Genomic DNA, 18,299 nt, shown 5'->3' with positions numbered 1-18,299 from the left:
TACATTGTCACAGTCAAGTGCATCCTATAAATGCCTAATTGGATACACATATGATTGGTACTGGACATGGCATTTAGTGCTATAGTCTAGTAGAGGTGTTAAGGCATAGGTTGGACTTGATGATCTTAGAGGTCTCTTCCAACCTCATTATTCTGTGATTCTGTGTGATTCTGTGATTCTTATCTGTGAAAGGGGAGGATATGGTTCCAGAGGAATTTGCCAGGAGTTATTTTTGATGTTTTCAACAGGAATGAGCTTCAATGAGTTGACTCTTTCAACTTCAAAGAGTCTAGTGTGCAGCCATGGTTTGTTGCACTTTTTTGTTCATTTTTGTAGAGGAAGGTAACTAGCAACAGAGTTATAAATACATTAGAAAAAAGGAAGTATTTATATATATATGTGTGTGTGCAGGTGGATATCTAGGCACTCATACACATGTAAATTTGATGTTTATACTTGTATATACACATGCTCCACCTGAAAGTCTGGCAGAAGAAAAACTATCCATTTATATGGCTTTAATACTTCACTCCTGAGAAACTGAAATTCTGAATAAATTGGAAGTAATAATGCTCAGTTGCTAACATTAAGACTCATCTTCACAGGTGACATTTTTCTTTTGTAACCAAGAAAAGCTTTTCTGCTAGAGGGAAGTTACTTACAATTAGGCTTGAGGAGAGCTTAGCTGATAATGCTCTTATTAAGATAAATGAAACTCGGGGCTCATGTGCTTATGTGATTCTTTGTGCTCAGGAACTTTCTGTAACATGGACTAACAAAATGGCATTTCATAAATTTGATGGTATGCTAATTGATTTTTTTTTTCATTCTGACTTGCAAAATTAAGTAACTAAGCTTTTAACAGTCGGATATTGTCTGAACAAGGAAGGTGGAGCTTGTTTCTGGCCACGCACTGTGGCTGTGATAGTGGAATGGATATGTGCAAGTCAGTCAAAGATAACCATGAGAATCCATGGGGCTGACACATGTGGGGTTGAGGGGTACTTAGTAAAGACAGCTGTGATAAATGAAATCTTCTCTGTGCAGGACCTGGAAATAGATCTGTTTACAGCATAGCAAAATTCCAAATGCTCTGTTTGGGAGTAAAACCAGACAGCTCATGTCAGATTTTTTCCTGTTTTCCTTAGAATAAGTCTTTGTTCTGCTTTCACTTAAAAAGAAACAGAAGAAAACCAAACATAAATATTTTTAATTGGTATCTTGTCCTTGGAACAGATGTTTCCATGATTTTTTTTCTTTTACCTTTCTGACAGATGTACTATCCATTCTCTTGACTTTTGGGTCTGTGATTTCAGCAAAACATAAGAGAATTACAATGCATTACTTCACATTACTTCAGGCAGATTTGCAGTAGGATTTGTGTCAAGGGAGACAGCATTCCCTAGAAAGAGTAGCACATTTTGATGGTAAAAACTTTCAGAGGCTACATGGACCAGAAAACTGAAAATTACTTTCAAGGCTGCATTTCTCCAGTCTGGGAATAAAAAAGTGTCGTGGTTGGGGGGGGAGGTGAATTTTTCCAGGGAGATGTGGGCAGTCCAATCAGTGATCAGCTTTTCTGCTGGCACCTGGATTGGTCACTCGGAGGTTTGGACACGCCTCTGAGGACACAAAGAGTTAAAAGCAGGAGTCTGGGGGGCTCGGCCTCTTTTCAGATCCCGGTTTCAGCAGAGGGACGTGTCAGGCCTCCTTCCCCTGCCCGGCCACGAGGCTGGGTGGGGGAGGGGAAACACGTGGTCGGCTCAGGTAAGCCGGAGCCCCCGGCGGGGGGGAGAAGAGAAGGGACAGAAGTGGAACTGAGCTGCCCCGTCTAGGATGGAGGGGTGGAAAACTGTGGAAGTGCCTTCTGTGTGTGCTCACCCCCCTCCTCCCCCCCAAACTCCGGGAGAAGGTGCTCAGCCACCTGGGGGTTTGCGGAGCCTGGGAGTGCCTGAGCCTGCACCCTGCCGAGAAGAAACTGTTAACCCTTGCTTGGTAGAAAGAAACTTTTCTTAGACATTGATTCTCATGACTGGTGGTTTTCGGAGAGAGGGAAGCGGCCTGGGACTGAGATGATAAAGCATGATTGGAAGGAACTCGATGGAAGAATGAGAGGAGTAGCCTTTTGAGCCGGACTTCTCTTGCATAATGTCAGCCATGGACTGAACTTAAGTCTCTTTTGAACATAAACTGCATTTTTGGGTGGATGCAGCTGCCCCTTGCTTTTGCTACAGTGACTGGCACTTGAAGTGAGTAGCGAGCAGAGAAGAGAGGGGGAGGGTGAGGTGGCACCCTCTGCCCTCAGGGCAGACCTGCTCCTGGAACCCTGGCCCCTGGGTAAAAAGGGGAGACCTCGGCATGCAAGTATCCTTAAAAGAGCCCTGTATGCAGTTTTCAGCCTGTGGACAGCGGTGAGAGCGCTGGACATAGGAAAAAGAGAGTGTCACCTTAGCAGACTTCTCCAGGCGGTGCTATGGGTGACATGGAAACACATAAGGGGTGGACCCCTGTTTTCTGAAGAACAGTTTGTGGTGCGAGAGAGACTCCTCTCTCCCTTGCTGAATTGAAGATTAGTTTGTTTTTGAGTGGTGATTGTTTGATCTAAAACCCAAGGGTTGGTCTGTGAAGAGTGATGGGTGGGGAGGTAGAAACTGGGAGAAGAAATGTTCTAAGAAGTTTTTATTTCTGTCTCTGTGTGTGTTTAAGAGTATCTCTGTCCCTGTTCTTATGTAATTAATAAAGTTTTGGTGGGTTTTTTTGTTTTCAAGGTTTAAGCCTGCTCTGCTCTGTTCCTGATCACATCCCACAGGAGTTGTTAGAGAAAAAACATATATTCATGGGTGCACTGACATCTGGCCAGTGCTAACCCATGACAAAAAGATATATCAAACCAGTGTTAAACCCCAGGGAAGTTATATTCCAATGTATTAAATTTCTGATGGTTGTACTAGCTAATTTATGTTGAGGAAAAATCTTCTTCAAGTTAAAATATTTTACTTTATGTAAGTATTTTAGACTGGTTGATAAAATGCTAGTTTATAACAACTCTGACATTGCTTTTTGGTGTAGTAGTATTGATTTGAAAAAAATTAAACTCTATTTAGTACAACTGTTTTATACTGAAGAGTGGAGACAACAAAGAAACTGTTTACTTGGGCTATGTGGCTAATAGCATAAAAGAATGGTAACAAAACCAATTTACACATGAAGTTATTTACAGTAAAGCTTAAAAATCCACCTTTACAAGTGTGGTGGTTTTGGCTAGGGTAAAATTAATTTTCTTCACAGTAGCTGGTATGTGGCTGTGTTTTGGCTTCGTGCTGCAAGTGTTGATAACTCAGGGATGTTTTCCTTATTGCTGAGGAGCACTTGCACAGCGTCAAGGCCTCTTCTGCTTTTTGCCCGGCCGTGAGCAGGCTGGGGGTGCACAAGGAGCTGAGAGGGGACTCAGGCAGGACAGTTGATCCCAGCTGACCAGAGGGATACTCCACACCATATGGCCTCATGCTCAGCAACAAAACCAGGGGGAAGGTGGGCTGGGGTCTGCTCCTCAGGGACTGGTTGAACAACTTTCTGTTGGTGGTGAGCAGCTCTTTCCATTTACATCACTTGCCTTTCCTGGGTTTTAGTTTACTCTCTTTGTTATTTTCTTTTTCATTATAATTTATTATTATTGTTATTTTATTTCAATTACTAAACCGTTCATAACCCACAAGTTTTCTCCCCTTAACCCTTCAAATTCTCTTCCTCCCCCATTCCACCAGGGGACAGTATGAGCAAGCAGATGTGTGTTGCTGATTAAACTAGAATAGCAAGCCAACACTTCATTTTCTTTTCTTTCTCCAACCTAATCTTAAAAGCATTCTTTCTTACAGGCAGATATCTGGTCATTAGGCATAACAGCCATAGAACTTGCGAAAGGAGAGCCACCTCATTCAGAGCTACATCCAATGAAAGTTTTGTTCCTCATTCCTAAGAACAATCCACCAACGCTGGAAGGAAACTTCAGTAAATCCCTAAAAGAATTTGTCGAGGCCTGCTTAAACAAGGACCCAAGCTTTGTGAGTTTCATGTTTGTCAGTGTGTAGTAGAGAACTTGACTGCTTTACATGAATTGCATGAATAAGAATCATTCAGCTTCTCTAATATGGTGTGACATAAGTGACAGGTATAATTTTAGATACTGTGTATATTTAAAATCTCATTTGTATCAAGACTAAACTCTGGGTTTCTTTGTTTTTATAGTGAGTCATTCAACACTCTCAAACATGGTAAACCCCCCCCAACTCTCTCTTATTTTCTTTTAAGAGACCTACTGCAAAAGAGCTTTTGAAACACAAATTCATTTTACGAAACTCCAAGAAAACGTCTTACTTGGCTGACCTCATTGACAGGCACAAGAGGTGGAAGTCTGAACAAAGTCATGACGACTCCAGTTCTGATGACTCGGATACGTAAGTTTGATGAGTCTATAAAATATCCTTTGTGAGGAGCCAAGGAGTTATTTTTAGCACATCTATTCCTGTGTTCTTTTTTTTTTTTGCAGCTTTTCAGCTTATGGCCTTGGTAAATGAATGCAGTCTTAATTTGAGTATTGCCAGGGATTTCATTAAAGTAACAGTCACTTAAAAAAACTCTTCTGGCCCATATGCTTTGCTACCTTGTCTTTTATGTAGGGTCCAGGGTTCTTCCTAGATATGAGGCCAGCTGTTCTGCAGGCAGAAGGTCTCAAGCTGCACAGCCAAGTAACACACTGCAAGTGAAATTCAAGTGAAGAGATTGCCACAACTTATTTACAAATGGATTAAATACCTCTTAGTAAAGAAAACACAACTATTCTCTGCAATTTTAGGCTGCATGCTAATGGCAAGCATCAGGGTATTTCATGGGTGACATTACAGCTGTATATTTCTTAACAGTATTAATGGCTTCATGCCTTCCAGTGACCACAGCTCCAGTGTCTTATCTGTTTGTCTAGGCAAGAAAAGTGAATTAAGTTTTCTAATTTCCTCCCCTTTCCCTGATGGTTTGAGGTACTCTGTTAAAGCTAGTTTTCAGATAGCAATAAAACACTCCATGTAACTTGTTAATGTGACTTGGGAAAATGTTTTCAATCTGGAATTCATCACTTCCATACATTTGGTGAAGTATCTTGGTTTAAATTTTTTAATTTACCCAAAATAAAAGTTACTTTAATTAATTTTCATATTGGTCTTTATACGTAGTGCTTGCAGAATAGAATCCCGATCTTGGTTTTTACTGTAGTTTTTATATGTAGTATGTATATTGAATGAACATCAGCAGTAAGGTGTAGGTAATAAAAATTGATCTTTTTTTTCCTTTCCCTTGAAGTGAAGCAGATGGTCAGGCTTCAGGTGGGAGTGATTCAGAAGAGTGGATCTTTACAATAAGAGAAAAAGACCCCAAGAATCTAGAGAATGGAGCAGCCCAGCCTTTGGAATTGCAAAGAAATAAGGTGCTCAAAATATTGACTTTATAATATGAGAAGATGATTCTTGCTTTAATAATTTAGTGGGGTGACTTTATTTTATGCCTTTAAAAGCATTTATATTGTGAAACTCACAGAACTTTTGCTAAAAATGTATTTTCTACAGTTGCCTTCCACAAAATTTTCTGACTAAGTCTTGAAGTTTGGGCATTTGGGAATATGTCCTTTTTTGTAGTTGACAAAATATGTACCAAAATATTTCTCTAGTTTGTGAAGTACAAACGCTGGAGGAAGACCAGTCAATACTGGTTTTTTTAAAGCTTCATTCTGTATAGTAAGCTAAAACCAGTACAGTGCAAACTCCACTAGGCTGGAGTTTTGAAGAAGGCATTTTTGGTTTTTAAGGAAAAAGACTACAATCTAACAAGGAATAGAATGTGTCTGTATCCAAACAAACAAGCAAAAACCCAAATGCAAACTCAGAATAAGGGATGTTTAGGAACTGCTCCATTGTATTTTCTGCAGTTTGTGGCCAGAGTGGGTGGTTGCTGTCCTGTCTCTGAAAATTCTGGAGAAATACAAGAAAAATACTGTATCATATGGGATGAACCTAGTAAATATCACCATGTTTGTGATTTAGTTCATGCTCAGTAGGATTGTGGGAGTTTGGTGGGGTTGTGGGGTTGTTTGTTTTCTTTCTAATTTTGAGCTTACATGCATTTGAGGTGCTGAAGTCTCAAATTTTATTTCAGCCTCTATTTTGCACAGTGCTTTGGAATAGTATGTTGCAGAACATTTTCCGTATATGGAAACAGACCTTGCATAAAGTGTAGCACGTTGGAACTACATTTTGTCTTTAGTTAGAATACAATGAGGAGGCTTTTTTCAGGAATAAAATCGGTCGGTTTTTTTTCTTTAAAGGAAAAAGATATCCCAAAGAGGCCTCTATCCCAATGTCTGTCTACAGTTATATCCCCTTTATTTGCAGAGGTAAGTTATTGCTTTAAATCTTAACAATTCCAAGGTTTATCTGAAAAAAATGAAAAATATAATAAATGACAACTAAGATTGCTACTACCCATAACTTGCTGTGTTAGGTTTTAGTTGTGCCTTTGGTGTCTGCTTCTGAGATGTGTATTTTGCTCCTAACAATACTTGGTATGCATGGTGGTAGCATCAGCCATGCTGGCCTAAAGCAATGAACATGACAAGAAAAAGGTGTGTAAGTGTTTGAATTGCAGCATTCTATTTTTGGCACTACTTTGTGTATTTATCTTAGTACAAATTTCAAGCTCTTTACTATTCCAAGATACAGTTGTAGACCAGGTCATCAAGAATTTCACTTTTGAATTTCAGTGTTGAAATCTGTGTTTTGTTTCCATTTGAGTTTAATAATTTTTATACTTTTCCCCCAAGTATTAAAAACAACTTTGAAAAGGAAAATATGAAAGGTAAGAGAATAATTTATGAAGATATGATTATTTTAAAAAGTTGATAAAATGACTGCTGTGTATATATATAAGCTATAGGTGTGCAAGTATGGATACTAAAATATAGGAAGCATATCTTGAAAGCAAACAGCTATGGGTAAATACTGCTTTTTTCCTTGGGATACATTGTTGTCATTTTTGACTGTGAGCATGCTGAAAAGCATGTGTGAAGATTGAAGACATGTGAAGATGAATGACATCCTGATAGGTACTGTAAAGACAAAGTTCTGCTTGAAAAAAGTCTTCAGTATGTGAGGGTGTATGATGAAAGTCAAATGCTGACATTGTGAACACTGATGGTCACTTCCTAACAAGCTTCTGTGTTATACTGTGTATAGAAATGTTTATTAATGTCTTATTAATATATTTCTTCCTGGCTTCCTTGCAGTTGAAAGAGAAGAGTGAGGTGTGTGGTGGTAACACAGATTCCATAGAAGAACTGAGGAAGGCAGTTTATGTAGCTGAAGAGGCTTGTCCAGGCATTGTAGATACCATGGTGTCACACCTTGTGCAGAGACTTCAGAGGTAATGGCACTCTTTCAGTATGGCTTACAGAAAGCTGCAAATCTGATTCTATAAATATTTGGCTTATGTTAAATTGAAAGAATTAATTTCTGTTTCTAATGGAGAAGAAAACCACTTGTACCTTCAGTTTGTGCAATTGTGTTTGCTTGCTGGAAAAAAGCCTAATCATATCAGCACATCTAATTTCTAGCTTCAGGTGATAGCACATGTGTATGCTCATCCTGTGGTGTGCATAGTGTGTGTCAAATGAGACTGGACAGGCTTTTCTCTTTGCAGTTTGTGTAAGGGACACACTTTCTTGGTGTCCTGGGTGTGTGTTGCAGAGAACACCTGCCACTCTTAGTTTCTTTTACCCATGTGGATAAATTGACTGGTCTGTTGGTCTGTGTTTCTTTCACTCACATAGTCAGTGGTTCCTTGTTCATTCATTAAAGACAGTTTGTGTGGCCTTTTGGTGGCACCTCCAAAACCAAAATTCGGTCTTACTTCAAAAAGCCAAATTCAATGTGATTTTGTAACTTGCTAAGGAATATATTATGAACAAATACTCAATTTTCCTTTAAATGCTACACAAGAAGAGATAAGGGGTATAAATTTCAGAATTGCTGCTGGAAGAGGCTATAAATTCAACCTTGAATCTAGGAGCCCACAGCTGTTGTGAATCTCACAGCAGCCAGATTGGATTGCTTGGTACTAGAAAAAACTCATGTCAATGATTAATCATGGACCAATACATGGAAAAAGATCACCCTGAGCAGGTGTCACCCTTACAGTCTCTAACCACAGCTTGGTAAAGTTTAGGAATTCACAGCTTTGAGGTTGAAGCACAGGATTTCCAGGTTGAAACTTTCTCCTTAAGTAAAAATCAATGCCAAGAAACCTGCAAGCAATCGTGTTTGTTGCTTTATGGGCTGTTAAGAATGAAGCCCAGTCAGCATCTCTAGTGCTGAAAGGTTACTTCTAATGCCAGATGTCCTGTCCTGTCTCATTTGATCCTGGCAGACTTGAAAGAGTTGCTGGAGCTTCATCTCAGTTTGTTTCCATCAGGGGTTCCAAAATTGAATCCAGTCTTTCATCAGCTAATATTTCAGTGTTGTATTTTTATCAGTCTGGTACAGGATCTTCCTGGAACTGGAAACCTCAAAGACTTGATGCTGCAATTGAGGCTGAAAATGACCATGCGGAGACAGAGCCCAGATACGGGCATTTTTGGGGATGCTGGAAGTGATCTTACTCATTCTGTCACATCAGCAACATTCATAATTTTTGTTCTGTGAGAAAGATTTCAGAACCCTTTATGTACCTATTTAGCATTGCTTTCTTTCTGTTCTGCTTCCTTGGACTGTTCTTGTTTTTCTTGATCAAAATGTCTTAGAACAGTGAAGGCAGAACATTTCATTCTCTTTCAAGGAGAGAAAGAATTATTCATAGAGAATACTTGTCAGTGGATCACATCTGAGTGAACTGCCTGTTTTTTTCAGGGATGATATTCCAGCTAGTATGGGATAATCACTCCAGAAAGGGAGTGAAAGAATGAATAGCAAGAACTCCCACTAAAAATGAGCTTGAATCATTTCATGGCTTATTAGGTTTCCCTTGGGGATAAAGCTATTTTTTGAAGATAGCCAAATTCTGAAAAAATAATTCCTTATTTTTCAAGTGATACAAGAAGTGTGTTCTGTTACATCATTAGGTCATTCAATATTCTCTCAGTTTGGTAGCTAATTACTGAAGATAGGTTTTCAACAAGTTTCTGATTACATTTTCACTCCCCCTTATGACTGGTTAGAGTTGGATTTTGTAAGTTTGAATGAATGAATTAATTGGGACCCTCAGAATAGCTGTCCAGTAATGTGAGTGAATCCAGTTACCTTCCCCTTCCAGTTTTGATCTTGAATGTTTGATGAAAGTTACCAGAGACTTAATGTGCTTAAAAGGTGTGGTTATTTCTTTGGATGGTTAAAGAATCTGCTTAGATCAAGAAATACAGTTTTCCTGGCCCAGGAATATTTTGAAAATATTTGATGTAAACTTCCAAAGTAGGAAAGCTGGAGTCACTAAATGTTCTTCCACCATTAAGTGCTGCTCAGTAACGCACTTGAGCACAGGTTGTTGCTGTTTGTTTGGAAAGCTGTGATACTCCAACAGGGTTGTTCAGTTCCACAGCTCTTCCTTTAAAGTGTGATGGCAGTGCTGAGTGCCACTGTGCAAGGAAAAAGGCCGGAACTTCAATGGCATAAAATGGAATAACATTGCTGCTTCTTGTAGAATGCCTTTGAATGTCTTTCTAAAAGCTGCAACAGTAACTATTTCTTTTCCTCCTCAGATATTCCCTAGCTGGAGGAAGTTCTTCATCCTACTGACATAATCTTCTTTCCTGGCTTCCTAAGACAGCGGAGATCCCATGGTATCTGCATTGAAGGCGTGCACCCTAATGTTCTGCCTCTCAGTCTCTGTAAAGTCCTTGGGAGGAAGAACATTTCTAAGAGTGAAAATGAAGTCTCTTGGATGGAGGCTATCTTTTTCAACTCTTTAAAGCTCTAATTTTTTAAAATGATAATGAACATATTCCAGGGAGGTGTCCTTTTGTAAAATCTAAAATGTATATTTAGGTTTGTGATAGAGAAATTGAAGATATTGAGAAACCTCAGGTATCTTGCTTTAAGAATTCCACTGGGAGATGGAACATGGTTGTTGGAATTGTGTACAGATATGTATATAATGTATTTTTTAACAGAAAGCCTTTCAATGTGCATAAGGAATCACTGTGTACAAAATGGTAAAGTGCTTTTGTAGATAATGTTAGTGGGGTAAACATTTGACAGGCCATAACTGAGTCTTTAACTGCCTTGCCTTTATTACATGTAAAGTTTCAATTATGTGATAAGTGAATCTCGGTTAGATTTTTGTATGTGAAGTATTTGCCATTGAAAGAGTTAATCCTGTATTATAGAACCTTCTATTTGTACCTCAGCACAGACACAATTTTATTCTGTTTCTCCAGCATTTCTTTCTTTTTACTTATATTCTGAGCGTGACTTTCTATTTATGGTACTACTTCTAGTTGTTTTAAATTTCATACACCTGGTCTCTCAAAGCTTTAAATTTAAATTATTGTTTTTCTTAGCAAATGAGTTCTTTCATATCTTCAGTTTCAAATTGTGCCAATGCAAATTCTGAAATAGTTCAGTTTTAGTAACAGGTATTTGTGAAGCTTGTGAAATTCAGACACAGTCTTTTTTTCACCTGAACATGCTTAAATTCTCACACAAATCTTTATTCTCTTCATTTAGTTTGAAATATCTCCTTAAGGTGTAGATTCTGAGACAGTGGCAAGTATTTCTTTATCATGCCTATTTTTATCATTAAAACAAATGTCTTTCAGCATAAAAGAAAAATTATCCATAGATTCAGTATTCAGTCTCGCTGCCTCGATCTGTGCATCTCTTTATGAAATCTGATAGATGTTGGACAGCGAGACTGCGAAACAGCCCGAGTGCTGTGTGCTGGCTCCTGTTGCTTGCCTCTCGAGAGAAAAGTTACTTCTTGAAATTCTCAATTTTTACATTTCCACTATTCCTGTGAGGGCTTCTAGATAGCTGACTTCAGGTGTTATAGATCTTGGAAACAGTAACACTAGTTCATTAGTCGTATGCACAGTTGGTTAGTGTTATTTTCCCCCCCCCCCCCCCCCACAGTATTACTCTGAGATTTACCTTGGTTTCACCAAGACTATATTCAGGTACTACTTATTCCAGTAGCTAAGAGAGCATTTTTGCCTTCTTTTAATGAAGAAATTAATGACTGTATGCTTTGCACGATGGTGAGGTAACTTATATATTTACTTTCTCAAAAATAAATAGATGGGAGCTTTGGATCAGAAAGGATTAACATTTAAAAGTACAGGCATATCTGCCTGGCTTGGTACAAGAAACCCTGGTACACTAACCATTGTGGAAGCTGGTGAGGTCTCCTTTCAGGACTTCTATCACCATGGTAGTCCTTAGTCTATGCATATTAATAGCCTTAATTTATTAATTTAGGAATTTAACTGTAAGAGGACACTGTCTTGCTAACACAGTTAATAAACTTCTGCCCAGGTTGAAACAACTGTTGGAAGAAATGTGGGTGTGTGTTCATCTTGTGGCCATGCTTTCAGGCACTACTCATTTGCCAGCCTAATGAGGTAATGGGTTTCCTCTATGGCTAAGCGAATTTAAAGTAAATTGAACAATGTTAAAGTCTGAGCAATGTTTTACAACTCCACTTTGATTAATCTCTTTAATTACATTGTTTAGTGTGCTCTTAAATGTTAAGGATAGGCTCACTCTTGAGGACACAAATTTAGCACCACTTTTGTGAGATGTGCATCAGAATGTAGTGCAATGGGAAAGTTACCTGTTGATGTGTCAATATGAGAACATTCAGCCTTCAATAGATCCGTGTGCTATGGCTTCACAAGGGAATCAACAGGTGTGTTTGCATTGGAAATATAAATTGATCAGTGCAAGCTGTTCCCTAGTCATCTGTTAATGTAAGGCCTGGAAATTAAAGCGAGCTTCCGTGGAGATGCACAGAACTCTGAGACATAGTGGGGAAGTTGAATTTATGCTGCTGGCTTGAATGTCAAGAATTTCTCAATCAGTAAGTTGAATGAAATTCTAAGCTACACTCTTTGAACACTCATTTGAAAAGTTATATATATGTGCTTTGAGTTGCATTTTAGTTGTGTTCCAGGACTGTATGTTGAGGAAGTACTTCTCTGAGTATATGGTGGCAGAATTTGCTTGATGAATGTGTCAGAGCTTAAGATGAGTAAGACTTATGGTGAGGGCAAGTGGCCAAAAGGCTTGGGCATTTAGAAGACAAGACCTCATTTATGGTAGAGATGTGTATTTTTATATGTAATATAAAGATTATTTAAATATAGACTATCTTAAACTGAGATTCACTAAAAAAAAAAGTGTGCTGTATCTTGAATGTAGAAGTACAATCATTTGCTATTGAAAAGTATTGATGCTTTAAAAATCAGGTCTATATTGGTAACAGAAGAGGAGCTTCATTTGAAAGAAGCACCACCTCAGTTTCTCAGAGAAAAAGAAGTGTATTGATATTTTTGAGAGGTTTTTTTCATGCTTAAGACATGTCTGTGTTACGATGTTGCACTGATGATTTTTCCCTGCAGGTAGTACTTCACTCAGTTTTGACTATACTAAATGACAAGCTATTCCTATTTATGCAAACCTTTAAATTAGTAGAACTGCTTATTTGTCAGGGATTTCATGATTAGGCAGTAAATAAATTCACTGTTTAAAAACAATAAAATGAGTTATTTGAACTGAAGGCTTGCTTTTTTGTAACTCTCAGATCGATTTTTTTACCTTAATTATCTCTGCAGTTGCACTTTACAGTTGCTGACCACTTTACTAAGGATGAGATGCTAGTGTACAGAACACTTTTGGTGTAGTAACGAAGCAGTAAGTTCACTCTGCAGTGCCACCACGGTTCCTTTGCAGCTGCATCATTGTGTGTGAGCTTGTGGGAACAGAAGATAGACTGATTTTTGTGGAATGCCCTAAGTGCAGTGTTCAGCCCCTGCTGTACAAGAGGGGAGCGGGTGGAGGGGGAAAGTGAGGCCGTGTGTGTTGGCACCTCAGTGCAAAGCAGCTGGCTCAGTGTGAGTTCCCGTCCTCCTGTACCCTGGCACCCCATCATCTGCCTCTTAATGTGCTTTTAATGTACTTGGGGAATCTTTTCTTTAGCTGTCACTACTTTATGTGATGTTCTGTACTACTTTTTAAACGGCGTAGTACCAGTTTGTAGTAGTTTTACAGTAACCTGACTTTGAAGGAAATATATTTTTGCTTTCAAAAATGTCACCATTGGAAGATTATCCAGAATGCTGATAAGCACAGGTATAATGCAAGGATCAGGACAATTGCAAATCAGTTTTGTAAGCTGCTGGGGAGGAGCTGAAGGTATAGCACAAATCTGCTTCCTCTTTTTAACTGTGTTGTGCAGATGTGCTGGTAACTGCACTGACCATATGCCATGGACAAATCGTATGCAAGGGTTTCCTGCTGCCTTTACATGATTGCAGAGGACCATTGAAGTCTGTGTGTCTTGTTTTCTGTAATATCGTCACCTGTTTACATTTGTGCCTTTCAATTTTACTTTGGTCACTCCACACCAACACAATAAACCTCCTTGTAAACTACATGACCTGGAAATAAGGAAAAGTTTCATGAAATGTTGCCACCTGAATGGTCAGTGAGATGAGATTCAGGGCCCCTTCCCTGGAGGGAATGCTCTCTGGGCTTCTACAGCAGCTATTGCCCATGTGTCAGTAATAATATGCAGCAAGTTTATAAATCAGTGTTTGGTTTTTAATGGTAATCAGATCAGAATTTGTAGCACTTGCAGATAGCAGTGATTTAAAACTTCTAGTCTCCATCCTGCCAGCCCAGTGAAACTGATGAGAGCGCTCACAACAAATTACATTTGCTCACCCCTTCCAAGGATTGCACCTTTAACTGGTGACAAATTGTGTGACAATTGCATGCCTGTAGTTGTACTTCATTATTATTTTCTGCTGCTAGAAACTGTGTGGCACATTGCCCATTATTTTGTCCCCTACCAGCTTTGCTGTGCCCCCAGGGCAGAGGCAGTGTCCTGTCAATGCTGTAGCAACTGGAATTGTGCATCTGCCTGCATGTAGGTAAGTGTCTTTGAGCGCTAAGACCATGGAATTGGTCCTGTATAGAAAGAAAGAATGGGCAAAATTGGGCTTTTCAAGTCTTTCTTGATCCTCTTTTTTATTCTTGGCTGATGGAATACTAGGCTATTACACCTGACGTTGTCTCTAAAACAAATTTATCTTCCTCTGTAGTCAGAGACTTTATCAAGATTTGTGCAATCACAGCATGTTTTCCCCAGCCTGCTGGCTTGTCTTTCAGTCTGTCATTTTTGTCTGGTTTCAGCTGAATTTACAAAGGCATTAAGGTGTCAGTGTTGTTTAAATGAAATGTTCTGAAAAGAGGTAGGTTTGAGGTATATTATCAAACACATCTTAACAGAGGTTAAATTAGACAGCAGATAAATGGTGGAGATGCTTAATCTTGTTGAAAAAACCACAGGAGTCCAGGCTTTTTTGATCCCTTTGCCTGTGGTGCAACCTCCTGAGGCAATGAAGTCCCTGTTTTGTTTTTATTTGTTCATTATTGGAAACTGGCAACTATTTCCTGGTGAGTAATACCACCACCAGCAGTAAATCTCCTGGGGTGCCCTGTTTGAGGTTTTCCTGCTGCTGAGAGAGGTGTGTTTAGTGATAGCTCCTGACCTGGCACACAATGACCCTGCCTCTCTGCAGGCCCTGCTTGCTGGAACAGGCAGTGATGTGATGTGAATCAAGGTTAAAAATAAGTGGTTGTGCATTACAGTTTTCTAGTACATTGAGTTTTATTCGCACACGTGGACTCTGCCTGTTTCCAAGACACGAGCATCAAGACAATTGATTTTATTCTGTCATTTCAGTTTTGGGTTCACCCTGGGAACAGACACCTAGAAAAATGCTGACAAGTGACAGCAGTTCACATGGTTCCATTTTAAAAAGGAATTAAAAATCACACCACTAGAGAAGAAAAAAAAATTCCTGTTTTAAACGTTTTTTAATAGGAAAATAATACAAAAAGGTGAAAATGGTGATTAGGTGAGTACTCTGAAAGTTGCACCCACAGCCTAGCTCAGTCTCTGCCATTAACAATAAATATCAGTGTCTTGGTCTTTGCCTTATTTTCCAAATTCACCTTGTGTAAAAATGAAACTTAATGAGAAAAGGTGTTATTGATTTCTTTGGAGAGCTCAGAATTAACTACAGCAGCAGATAGCAATTAATGAACGTTGGTATCCAACAAGCCTCACAGTTCTAAATTGAAATTCAGTTTTGGCTGAATTAAGGGCATGGCCCTCAATATAATTTCCATTTTAAAAAAAGCTTTTCACTGTTATAGATAACAATTCTAAAGGGAAGAGGCAGGGCCCTGTCTTGTATTATTTTACCACTCAATAATTTTTGGCAGGACCAGGTCTGCAGCCTTTAACTTCATAGCAACATCAAGTGCTGTTGCTTTTTCAGCATTGTTTTCCCAGACCAGTAAGGGTGCAGCCAAGTTCTTGTTCATCTGTGCTATTTCCTCCTCTCCTCACAGATCATTGTTCACATTCCTGGTCAGTCCTGAAGCACTGGAATTCCTGTACATTACTACAGGGCAGGGTCACAGGCTCGGAATGGACAAGGCAGTGGGACCTGCAGCTGGGAAAGTGAGCTTCAGATTTTCCTAACTACTTTCCCAAGTTTGGCCTTCAGCACGTCCGAGCCAGAGGCAATGCTCCAGGGTAGGTGTGATTATTGCACTGGTACAGAGAGCCAGGGGCAATAGCTGAGGAAAGGAGCAACTGCAGCACACTACCTGCCCAAGGGGCTGAAGGTCTCCATGCAGCTGAAGGAAATGCTCTGAAAAGAGTTTGCCTTTGTCAAGGTGTGCTTGGATTTGGCCATAGGGACTGCTGCTTGTCCTAAGGCGTTTGGAGCTCATCCTCATCTTGGACAGAGGTAGGTTTGGGGTCAGGGGTAACAGAAAGAAGGCTTTACTGTCCCGAAACAGGCATATGTACAATGGTAGTGTGAGGTATTTTATTCCCTTTTGTTGTGAGCAAAGCTGTAAGAAGCCATTTTACACATCGCACATAGACAAGCCATTAACAAAGCGAGTAGCTGGATGAAGAAAAAGCAGGGATAGAACTTCCCCAGCTTCATTTCCCAGACTGACCTTCAGAGGCCCCCTCTGCTTAGCACCAGGCTTCCTCCAAGGCCTGTAATGGTGATGGGTGTTACCAGCACATCAAACTTCTGCTCATGGAAGTTTTACATCATCCTGGTGACAGTGTTCCTTAAAACACGAGGGAAAGCATCTAAGCCTCATAGATACCGTGCTGCCGACCGTCTCGGTGTGCCACCAGCTTATCCAAAATGTGGTGCCAGCTGATGTTAAAGCCAGGCATATGAAATGGGTAATTCTGCTGCAGATTGTGCAAGTCACTCTCTGTCTGCCTGAGCCCCAGGGGAGAGAGGGAGAGACTGAGATTCCAACAATAATCTGGAAGTCAATTTGGGATGTGTAGCAAGCAGGATGAAAACTTGGGGCTTCAGCAGTACCCCCCAGCTTAGAGCAATTTAGTTACCAAAACACTGCAAAGGAATCACAAATAGCTGCGGTTCTTGTAGCATACAGGTTTTCTTTCAAGTTCGTAAAACAAACAGCAGAATGTCACCACAGCCTTTAATTTCTTCTTGTACATAACCATTCACAGTACATTAACAGCCCAAATAATATTGCACTGGATTATTTAAAAAATTTTTCGTCTTGCAAGTAGTACTCACTTTTCAAAGCCTACAGATGAACAATTTGGTCAACTTGCACCAAGAAAATGGTTAGATAAGAACCCTATACTTTCTTTATACCACATGGATTTTGTGACCCCAAAGGGAAACGAGAATGAGCTGTAAACTGGTTCCTTGTTAAACATAGAAAATTAGTAAATTGTTGCTAATTAAATGTAGAAAGACTGGGGAAAAAAAGCATGAAATCTGAAAGTTACCTCATTCCTGTTAGACTGCTTGCTGCATATATAATTATATTCTATACTGTGAAAATCCATCTACATTTAAAAACCCAGCAGTCTACAGATTAACATGGTAAAAAAAAATAATATATTTTTATGAAAAGAGAAGAAAATAGTGGTTGCCTCAGAGGAAAAAGTTTTCAGATTTCAGTCATCTGGGAGTTCTTTTAGGTGCAATCTTTGAGGCAACAAAAATGTCTTTTGGCATTTGGCACTCTAATAAGGACAATATTTTAATACTGGCACAAGCTAAAAACAGCACAGAATGACAAAATACAAGACATGTAATGAACCGCAGCCACTGGGATGATGGTAAGCTAGTTTGTATATAAGGAGAACTTGAACAGTTTTGCTGAGGAATTATGAAAGTTTCTGCAAAACCATACTTATTCTGTTCTTTTACCAAAGTGTAAGTTTTCCTAAACTTGGAGGGAGAAAAAGAGTTTCAAATGTCCTCTAGAAAATCAGCAGCTGCTGGACAATCAACACAGCGGCTTGTTCAGCCGTCAATAGGCGTGAGGCTCTTTGTGACTCAGAGCTCGAGTGCGTGAGGCAGAGCTGGTGGCACTTCGGATCACTTCCATCCATCTGTGAGGAGGCACAAGGAGAGACACAAACAAAAGAAAGATCAGTCCCCAGGGGAGGATTTCTTGACAGCTACGGTCTGTGCTGCTGGTTGTACAGTTTGATTTTCAGAGCCTGTGGGAGCATCTTCCTACTTCACCCCTAAATCTAGCTGAAAGCAAGAGGATACAAACAACTACCACAACTATAAGGAGGTTTATAATATGGAATAGAGTTATATACATAATAGAGTGAACAGGCAGCAGGTATGGGACCCAAAACTTGTGAAATTAGGAGCGGTTTTACTTGTTCTGCAGACACCAAATATCTTTTTTCTGAGTGGTCCAAGCAGTGAGCAATTGAGACCAACCATTCTTAATCTGAGAGCAAAAAAATATACCTTAGCTGTAATTTCTGCTTCTTTTTCCTAGAACTGATAAAGGCATTTTGTGTTTTTATTTTATTACCACTTTCCCACAATTTGCTTGTTTATAGTTTTGGACTGACATGGCTAAAAGTTGAGAACAGCTTTCTTTGATGAAGACATCATGATTTTTGACATGTTCATGCTTCATATAAAAGAGGTAAAT

General features: G+C 39.4%; 2 protein-coding genes across 10 annotated transcripts in view; one reads left to right on the top strand and one right to left on the bottom strand.

Moving 5' to 3' along the window:
- The window catches only part of STK24 (serine/threonine kinase 24), a 54,092-nt gene extending 40,451 nt beyond the window's left edge, over positions 1–13,641 (top strand). For 3 of the 4 annotated variants that reach the window (XM_063392345.1, XM_063392344.1, XM_063392343.1), the window contains 6 exons: positions 3,876–4,061; positions 4,309–4,454; positions 5,353–5,476; positions 6,371–6,439; positions 7,328–7,464; positions 9,791–13,641. In XM_063392345.1, coding sequence (XP_063248415.1) covers positions 3,876–4,061; positions 4,309–4,454; positions 5,353–5,476; positions 6,371–6,439; positions 7,328–7,464; positions 9,791–9,827 — 699 coding nt within the window. In that variant the 3' untranslated portion in view covers positions 9,828–13,641. The remainder of the gene's footprint in view (positions 1–3,875; positions 4,062–4,308; positions 4,455–5,352; positions 5,477–6,370; positions 6,440–7,327; positions 7,465–9,790) is intronic. The other variant, XM_063392342.1, reaches the window with a different exon arrangement.
- Positions 13,642–16,134: 2,493 nt separating this feature from the next.
- The window catches only part of FARP1 (FERM, ARH/RhoGEF and pleckstrin domain protein 1), a 202,496-nt gene continuing 200,331 nt past the window's right edge, over positions 16,135–18,299 (bottom strand). For all 6 annotated transcript variants that reach the window (XM_063392335.1, XM_063392339.1, XM_063392340.1 and 3 more), the window contains exon 27: positions 16,135–17,733. In XM_063392335.1, coding sequence (XP_063248405.1) covers positions 17,652–17,733 — 82 coding nt within the window. In that variant the 3' untranslated portion in view covers positions 16,135–17,651. The remainder of the gene's footprint in view (positions 17,734–18,299) is intronic.

Source organism: Prinia subflava, chromosome 3 (genome assembly GCF_021018805.1).
Source record: "Prinia subflava isolate CZ2003 ecotype Zambia chromosome 3, Cam_Psub_1.2, whole genome shotgun sequence".
NCBI classification, from domain to species: domain Eukaryota; kingdom Metazoa; phylum Chordata; class Aves; order Passeriformes; family Cisticolidae; genus Prinia; species Prinia subflava.
The sequence above is the reverse complement of the archived record's forward strand: the minus strand, read 5'-3'. Positions and strand labels throughout refer to the sequence as shown.